This window comes from Diachasma alloeum, unplaced genomic scaffold (assembly GCF_001412515.2).
Source record: "Diachasma alloeum isolate Michigan unplaced genomic scaffold, Dall2.0 Dall_scaffold_00277, whole genome shotgun sequence".
NCBI lineage: Eukaryota > Metazoa > Arthropoda > Insecta > Hymenoptera > Braconidae > Diachasma > Diachasma alloeum.
The window spans coordinates 168021-177575 of record NW_021680416.1 but is presented as its reverse complement, the minus strand read 5'-3'; the positions used below and the strand labels follow the sequence as shown (position 1 = coordinate 177575).

The window sequence follows — 9555 nt, the reverse complement described above, 5'->3', positions numbered from 1 at the left end:
ATTATTTCTGTAAAATAAATTCTGTTGGATATTATCTATTGCAAAAATGCGGATTAAAACTACGGGATTTTCCTATAGAATCGGCCATAAACATACAATCTCCCGTGCAAGTTCATTAGAATGTTCTTGAAAGCCAATTCACTACGTTTTTCAGTGTGTGATAGAAGAAAATGACAACACGCACGGAAAAATTTTGTTAAAAAAACTATCCAATTCGCCAGATAATTCTATTGGATTTCTATTGGAATGTTGAGTAGAAAAAAATCTATTAAAAAAATGAATAGAATTGGATTTTTCTATACACCTTATTCTAGTGAGATATCTTTTATAGAATTTCCTCGGCTCAAATTTTCTATTTTTTTTTCATTCTGGTTTTCATTTCTTTTTATCAAGAAAATCAAACAAGAAAACTTGGAAAATTTGAGCCGAAAAAATTCTTGTTTTGAATAACAAAATATTTGAACACTTCAATCCTTTAGTTTTGTAGTCAGGGAGGATCAAAGTTCGACAGAGCCAAACATGAATTTCACAATACGTTGTTTAACTTCTTCAACGTTAAATTCATCAGCAATCATCAGCCTCGCGGGAGCATTTTTTGAGTTGAGATTTTCGCAAAGGACTCGTCTACACAAGGGCTTGAGGAGATTTTTCAAATCGTACTTGTAAGCAGCGTGAACGAATTCCTCATTTGTGTACCAGGCAGGCTCAACTTCATCGCTGTAGATGTAACGCAACAGAGCTTTAATCACGCGATCAGAAAAGTCTGTTATCTCGACAGTACTCTTCGTTTTGTCGGTGAACATTGCAGCAAAGACAGAACTTCGAACAGACAAAATCAGTTTGTGGGCGTAGAATTTTGTCTCTCCAACTATCAATGTGACATCGGAAAACTTTTCATCATTGAAAAGAGCTTTGAATACGTTCACGAGGCCAGAGTCAGGGTCGGGTAGGGCTGGCACGTTAGGCTTACGTTTCTTGATGGTAAATTCGCTGAATATTGTGAAGTCATAATGGAATGTCAGAGGTCCTTTCCGAAGATTATACTCTTTCTGGAGTTCAGTGAAAGACATCAGGAGGTTCAACGTATTCAGATCTTCTGCAATCAGTTCTTTTTCGAGGAATTTGGCAATAGTTCCTTTAGAAATAACTCTTTTCTGGTTCGTTGAGTCGTGAATGTACATTTCCACACCGATTCCCAGTGGTATGTCATCACCGGTAAGCATTATGCCAACTTGCGTTGCTCCCGACGGCTCCTCTGATTTGTGAACAAATTTAGACGTACTAATAAACATCATGGGATAAACTGGCAATTGGACAATTGGCGATGTTATACTAAAGGTCCGTTCTTCATTCTGAAGATTCTTCCTGTAGTTCTCCACGATCAATTCATAAGACCATTTAAGCTTTTTACAGTCAATCTGCCAAGTTTTCTTCTGCTCAAGATCTTTCTCTTTCTGTGTCGCCATCTTGCTGCTCTCCGCGTTCTCACAATCAGTACAGTTATCCTTTTTTCTGGATCCTGTCGACAATGAATGTTTTTTTTCTCATCATAATATGGATTTAATCATTTTTTACCTTTCGTTCTTTTATTTTTTATGCCTTAAGTGGTCGCATAATGGGGGAATCCCCGCCGATTTTCTATTTTTTCGTTTCACACAAAAACTTCGTGATTGAAAAACCTATAAAAATGTGTATTCCTACTTTCAAATATATAGAACGCTTCAACATCTTTTCCGGTCCAGACATACAACAATGAATTATTAAAATCTTCTGAAAACTCGACTCGGTGAAAATCCCCAAGTTTAACTTCAAATTTCATAATTTTGCACTTTTTCAAATCGAGTTCTTAGATTATCTGACAACTATTTCGCTTGCATACCCCCATTTCCTATTCATTGAAAGTTCAAAATTATCTGTGAACGTGGGATAAATTTTTTTTGTTCAACTTTTTTTTTTCTCGAAATTGAAAATACAGGGGGCAGGGATTCTCTCACTGTGCGACCAACTACGTTCGATTAAAAAAAAATGTTTTTTTTTTAATCTCAGAGATGAAGATTTTCCCTTCACTTTGATACAAATTTCAATCCACCAACCCATGTTCATTATTTAGAAATGAAATAGCCAAAATGCACCAACTGCATGTGCTAACGTGCGCTTGTATGGGATAGAATCATTCAAATATTTCCTCTTTTTGCCAGAGCACCCCAGATTTTTCCCTGGCCATTGGATTCAGTACGATTTTACACATTACCTTCTATTTTTTTTCTATTTTTAGAGTCTTCTAGTAAGTGAATTATCAATTTGAACATAAATTCCATAGAGCCCGTGTAAGGAAAAATTAGTTTATTCATTTCTGCCGAGACTGTTGCGATAAATTTTTTTTTAACGTTCGAAAAGTGAGTTTTATATGTTCGGCTGTCAGCCAAAAAATTACAGAATTTTCCTTGACCATGAAAAAAAAAACCATTTACTGACAATGGTTAAACATCCTTAAGGGCTAATGTTCATAATTCTCTCAATTGATAGAGTTAGAATAATTTTATCAATTGATCTCAATCTGGGATCACTACGAAGGGAAAGGATTGTACTATCCATTAAGGAGAAAATGATTCCATTTCATTAAAAATTCAATGAGTCATTAACGTTTGAGAAAAAGGCACAAGTGTTCATTGTGCCTCACTCGGCGAGTTCTGCAGGGGAAGTTGGGGTAAAACGGACACTTTTGATTTTTTTTTAAATGTTAATGAAGGGTTGAAATGTTGATCAAATTTAATAATTTTTTTTTCAATTACAAAGAACAATTCTTTCCCTTTGTGATGAGCCTAAATTGAGCTCAATTGGTCAATTTGTTTCTGAGTTATGAATAATTTTAAAGAAGTCTAAAGTGTCTTTACCCCATCCTCCCCTAATCGTATGAGGTAGAAAAGTTCCCACGGCCGTCGAACAATATTTTTTGTCATTAGGCCCGAAAACCGCGATTTTAACCTCGTTTCCCAGTTTTAACCGAGTGAACCGAGGTTAAAATCGCGGTTTATCGGGCCTAGTAGTGGCAAAAATTATATTATGCCACTCATGCCTGAAACCGGCTGGATTACACACTCGACGCTTCGTGTCTCGTGTCTAATTCAGCCGGTTTCAGGCTTCGTGACATAAAATTTTGTTCAGTACTTGTTGGGAAATTTCGTCCTTAACGTGTGTGGTTACATCACTCGCCTTCGGCTCATGCTGTCAACCCCACACACGTTAAAGACGAAATTGCCCCACACGTGCTGAAATATACTATTTCGTCATTACGCCAAAAAAAATTTATCTAGCGAATGTAAGTTTGCAACTGATATTTTTAATTATATGCGCTAGAAATGGATTGAATAATTCTTTACCTTTCTTTTAATTGTGTTCTACAACAAGAATGGGTTGATATGGACTGTATCAGCTGTAATTAGTCGTATAAATCTGTGTAAATCGTGCTGTACTAACGCCAACTGGGGTCTTTGTTAGGCTTTCCTCGCTCACGCCTCAGAAATCATTGTATCGATAAAATACAAACTCTCTTGAATTTTTGGGTGCGTTTCGGAATCAACTACCGTAGCTGCAGTAAAGCAAAATTAGATAGGGTTGCAGTAGTGCTACTGCTACTACGTCGATTGCGAAACGCGCCCTATAGCTTCCATCGATAAAGAGGGAAATACATGTTTGTGCACATGTGCAGACAGATGTTTACAGTTGACAGAATATTCTAAAAAAAAACACAACAGCCAACAGCCAAAAATTCAGGGACAGTTGAACATTTCCAGGATATAAAGAATAAATTATAAAAAAGGGTGAGAATAATTCATTCCCATGTACATCCTTTCGAATGTCTTCATATGCACGAACAAAAATTCATAGAAAAACGTTACGAATCCAATAATCTACTGAAGTTCTCTTGAAAATTCTATCAGTTTTTGGCCGATTCAGTTGAAGAATTCCGCAATCTCATTGCGTTTTTTTTCTATAGACAATGTCAAATAGAACCTATTTTATATAAGAACTGAGTAGATTCATCTTTCTATATAATGTTTTCTACTCAGACATTTTCTATCGGAATTCCTCGACATGAATTCTATAGTTTCTCCACTTTATTTTTGTTCTCTTCTCATTGAACAGATCGAACAAAAAAACTTGGAAAATGTGAGTCGAGGAATTTCTGAAGAGAATATGTCAATGGAATTAATTGACTATGAAAATCGAATTCTATTAATTTTTTATGTGGAATATAGTCCATAGAACATTTAGAATCGGCCAAAAACCAATAGAAATTTCAATATAAATCCAACAAAATTTTCTACTGAATTCCCTTGGTTTTTCCGAGGAATTTTTTCATCATCATCACCATCATCATTTCCCTCTACTTTATCCAGAAAACACAATGAATCAACAACCATACGGTCACATAACCTCCGACTTCATGGGTACAAAATTCACCTGGACGATCGACAATTTCACTCATCGTTACACAGCAACTGGTGAAAAATTCAGCTCCACAGAATTCTTCACAGGAAAAGATTACAAAGACGAGTGGTGTTTCGAGATGTACCCAAAGGGTCAATGCGAGAGTGACAAGGACTTTGTGTGTCTCTCGCTGAGGCTTCTTCGCACCCCAAAAGAAGAGGTCAGAGTCAACATAATGTACTCAATGGCCAAGCTTGACGATGAAAATTCGACAGAGCATCCTCCCATCACCCATCCCGTCTCCCACCAGGTGTTCATCAAGAACATGTCCAACAGGCTGACACGTTTCGTCGACTCCAGCGATATTCTGAACTACTTGAAGAACGACACTCTGAAGATATCGTGTCAGATCACCTCATCAGAGACTCGTCCCTCAGCTCAAGTGATCGAGGCCTCGGGCACCTTTCCTCTTCGACTCTGCGATCACATGTGGATGCTCTTCCAGGAGTCGAAACTCTCGGACGCTGTTGTCATCGTTGAGGACAAACAGTTTCATGTTCACAAACTTCTCCTGCAGATTCGCAGTCCTGTCTTCGCTGCCATGTTCGAGCACAATCTCAAGGAGAATCAGACTAATGAGATCAAAGTACGATGAATAAACTAAACTCCATGTACGAGAAAATTCTACAGAAATTTCCCATTATCCGTATTCTGACCCTTGTGACCTTTAATCTTACCCTCGTGACCCTTCATTTCTGACCTCTAATTGTGGAGTTTTAATTTCGAATCCCAAGTTTTCATCACCAGAAGTCGATTTGGGCTTTTGTAATATGAGATGTAAGATAGAGACCCTTATTTTGACCCTTGTGACCCTTAGTTTCTGACCCCATGACCCTTATTTGGATCCTTTAACCCTCATGACACCCTTATTTTGACCCTCATGACCCTTATTCTGACCTTTATGACCCTTATTTTGACCCTCATGACTCAATTTTGGATTTGGTTTTAATTTCAAGTACCAAATTTTCATCACTAGAAGTCGATTTGGGTTTTTGTAATATAGAGAGATATACAGAGACCCTTATTTTGACCTTTGTGACCCTTAGTTTCTGATCCCCATGACCGTTATTTTGACCCTCATGACCCTTATTCTGACCTTTATGCCCCTTATTTTGACTCTCATGACTCTCAATTTTGGAGTTTTAATTTCAAGTAGCAAATTTTCATCACTAGAAGTCGATTCGGGGTTTTGTAATATAGAGAGATATACAGAGACCCTTATTTTGACATTTGTGACCCTTAGTTTCTGATCCCCATTACCGTTATTTTGACCCTCATGACCCTTATTATGCCCCTTATGAATAACTCTGAATTTCAATCGAATGAAAAAAGAAAAGTGTAATCGGGCTAATCTACACGCACGAAAAAATTTAATAGAAAAACCTATCGAATTCGTTAGAAAATTGTATTGAATTTCTATTAAATTTTCTATTAGTTTTTGGCTGATTCTATTGACATGTTCAGTAGAAAACATTTAATAGAAAAAGTTAACAGAATTCGATTTTTCTATATAACTTATTCTTTTCATATATTTTCTACAGAATTTGCTCGACTCAAATTTTCTAAGTTTTTTTCATTCTATTTTTATTTTCTTCTCATCAAGAAAATCAAACGAAAAAACTTAGAAAATTTGAGCCGAGGAAATTCTATAGAAAATATCTCACTAAAATAAGTTGTATAGAAAAATTGAATTCTATTGACTTTTCCTAGTGAATATTTTCTATTGAACATTTCAGTAGAATCGGCCAAAAACTAATAGAACAGTTCAATAGAAATTCACTAGAATTTTCTAACGAATTCGATAGGTTTTTCTATCAATTTTTTTCGTCCGTGTACTCAATGGAATTATCATCAATTGAATTATAAGACGGGTAGAAAATTATTATTCTCGTCAATAGTGCCAACAATAAAAAAAGTTAATAAAAAAGTTAGTCAAAAATATTTAACAAAAAAAATGTTTTTTGCTTGAATTGCGTCAGACAGTCATTTTTGGACTGTTCCCTTTTGCCCCACTCTCTCCTAGAAAGTTCAATAAAAATCCATAGAATTTTCTATCGAATTCGTTAGGCTGGTCTGTAGAATTTTGCCGTGCGTAAACTTCCGTTTAGAGTCCATTTCAGATTTTAATCTTCGAAATTTGACTTATGTTCATACAACGTTAAGATCGAGGAAATCAGGCCGGAAGTCGTGAGGAAGATGCTGCAGTTCATCTACACCGACAGAATCGACAATTTCGAAGACATCGTGAGGGATCTCTTGGTCGCTGCGGATAGGTACTCTCTCGATGGCTTGACCGCTCTTTGCGAGAGGGTTCTCTGTGAGCAGGTCACTGTCTCCAATGCAGTGGCTACTTTGATCCTCGCTGAGAGCTACAACTCTGCGAATGTCAAAAGGCATGTGGCGAGGTTTATAAATGGGAATCTGCCGGAGATTGTGAATACGGGAGAGTATAAGGAGATGGAGGAGAGCAGACCGGCTTTGGTTTCTTATCTGGTTCGTGAGATGGCGACGAATATGATTAAGAATTGACGGCTGGGTTCAATTTATTGACTAATTTTGAGGGTAATTAGAGGGTGATATGGTGGAGGAGGTTTTTTATGGTGAGGAGATTACTTTGGGTTCAAAAGGGGGTGAGCATTTGGATCATCAAAATGAATTAATTCACTTAATTCAAGATTTTTTGTGATTAATGACAAGTTCACGAGTTGGAAAAAGGAGTTCGATTATAAAGAGAATATTTTTTTCATTAAGAAGTTAGAAAAATCAACTATTGAAATTAATTAATTCAGTCGATTGTTTTTCATGATTAATTAGAGATTGATAAGCTGGAGAAACGACTTTGGTGATGAGAAAATTACTTCATCATTGAAGAGTGAAGAATTTAAATGATTAAAATCATTTATTCATTTGATTCAGGATTTTTTGTGATTAATGAAAGGTCCGTGAGTTGAAGAAAGGACTTCGATTATAAAGAGAATATTTTTTTCACCAAGAAGTTAGAAAAATCAACTACTGGAATTAATTAATTCAATCCATTGATTGTTTTTGATAATTAATTAATGATAATAAGTTGGACAAAAGACTATACTGATGAGGAGATTACTCAGTAATGAAAACCAAGGAAGTCCAACAATCAAAATGAATTAATTCATTCTGAAAAGTGAAGAATTTAAATGATTAAAATCATTAATTTACGTGATTGAGGATTTTTGTGATTAATGAAAGGTTTAGGATAAATGAAAAAAAGTTGGAGAAAGATGTTTGATTACAAAAAGAATATTTTTTTCCATCATGAAGTCAAAAATTTCGAATATCCAAATCAGCTAATTCACGCAATTGATTGTTTTTGATAATTTATTAGAGATTGTTAAATTAGAGAAAGAACTTTGATGATGAGGGGATTACTGTTATAAATTAACAGGAGATTTCAATTATCAAAAGGGATTAATTCCAGTAGTTAATGATACCTGATTATCGCTTTGAAGTTCATAAGTTCCAAAAAATACTTTAATCATAAATTACTTGATTACGACATTATTAAAATTAATCAATTTAAACGATTAAAACAAATTAATTCAATCGTTTAATGTTTTCGCATCATTAATTAGATGTTGATAATGTGAAAGAAAGACTTTTGGGCTGAGAATATTACTTCGTGATTGAAGAATAAAGACTTGAAATTATTAAAATAATCAGTTCAATTGATTGAGTGATTAAATCATTAATCAGAGACTGAGAACCTAAAGAAAGACTTCAAGACTTGAGAAATTATTTTCTGGGAGATTACTTTAACAGATATTTCGACGTTATTTATTGCTTTCTAATAAGCAATTATTTCATGACAGTTCTGATAATTACATCTTCACGTCAATCAGTATTATGATCTACAGTTGTTTTTAAGATGCATTGTCTTTGCCTGTAACTTTATTTTTTGGAAAATTATTAGATTTTAGGAAATTATCGTATTAGTCTCCTACGTGTTATACTAGTTCAGTAGATAAGTGGGAAATCGTAATAAGTCCCTTTCAATGTTGATGGTAATTGTTCATTGATTTTATGAATTCAATAAATATCACGATAGCCTATATTATTCAGAAAACTACGAAAATGACTTGTTACTTTCAACCACTTCAATCTCAGATTCGTTCACTAGTATTTCTTATGTGATTTACTGTTCATGCTGATGTGAAGCCGTTGATTTTGCGTTAGAAATATATTACTAACGTCACAGCGTGATGAAAATACTATTTTGCAACTTTTAATTCTCTCTACGCAAAAGGTTTTTACGTAAATTCTCTCACGTCCCTTAGATGTGAAGATATTTATGGAAATTGAGCCGAGGTGGTTGACTCGGGCTATCCGCCCCACTATTGATTTACGTGGAGCATTCGAAGTTCTGTGAACCGGTTGGAACGAATAGTATGCGTTTACTGGGATTTCCCCATTTCTGTACACTTAGTTGTCGACAAACTTTAAGAAAAAATTCTATAGATTTGGGAATTCAAATCGCAGACTGGGCGCAGCGGAAAAAAATGAACATTTCTATTCACTAAGCAAATAGAATAAATTTTCTCTCATCAGTATGTCTCATGACATTAAGGATATCCAAGTATCTTTTACAGTTTGGTATAGACCAAACTATAGATTAAACTATTTTCAATCATCAAATTTATTGATTGAACTGCGCGAGAAAAATTTAAAAAAAAAAATCGTGAATATTCAGCAAGAAAACCGTAAAAAATCAACATTCCAATCAGCTGTGGATGATAAATTATTGTCATGGACTCCGCAGTTTTTTTCCGAAGGAAAAATCATCCCTCCACTTAGGTACGATGGAGTGTACGGGATCAATCGGAGCTGTTGCACGTATGAAAAAATCCTATAGAAATTTTCTATACGGATTGGGTATAGAATTTATATAGGGTTTGCATATGTTATTCGGATATTTCTATACGGATATTTGTTATAAAAGTTATTTCTATACGATTTCTATAGATTTGATCCCATACGACCCACTGCCACATGCATAGACACATTTCCTATGGAGTTGCGACATTTCTGTAC

General features: G+C 35.1%; 2 protein-coding genes across 2 annotated transcripts; one reads left to right on the top strand and one right to left on the bottom strand.

Moving 5' to 3' along the window:
- Positions 1-226: 226 nt before the first annotated feature.
- Positions 227-3628, bottom strand: LOC107038053 (protein roadkill). The gene is made up of 2 exons (XM_015256925.1): positions 3381-3628; positions 227-1519 (listed from the first exon to the last, which is right to left on the bottom strand). Exon 2 carries the CDS (start codon positions 1464-1466, stop codon positions 498-500), a length of 969 nt encoding a protein of 322 aa, XP_015112411.1. The 5' UTR covers positions 1467-1519; positions 3381-3628; the 3' UTR covers positions 227-497.
- A 108-nt stretch (positions 3629-3736) lies between these two features.
- LOC107038065 (speckle-type POZ protein A) lies at positions 3737-8561 on the top strand. The gene is made up of 3 exons (XM_015256943.1): positions 3737-3821; positions 4401-5077; positions 6655-8561. The coding sequence occupies exons 2-3, from the start codon at positions 4409-4411 to the stop codon at positions 7018-7020; spliced, it is 1035 nt and encodes a 344-aa protein (XP_015112429.1). The 5' UTR covers positions 3737-3821; positions 4401-4408; the 3' UTR covers positions 7021-8561.
- The last annotated feature ends 994 nt before the right edge of the window (positions 8562-9555 follow it).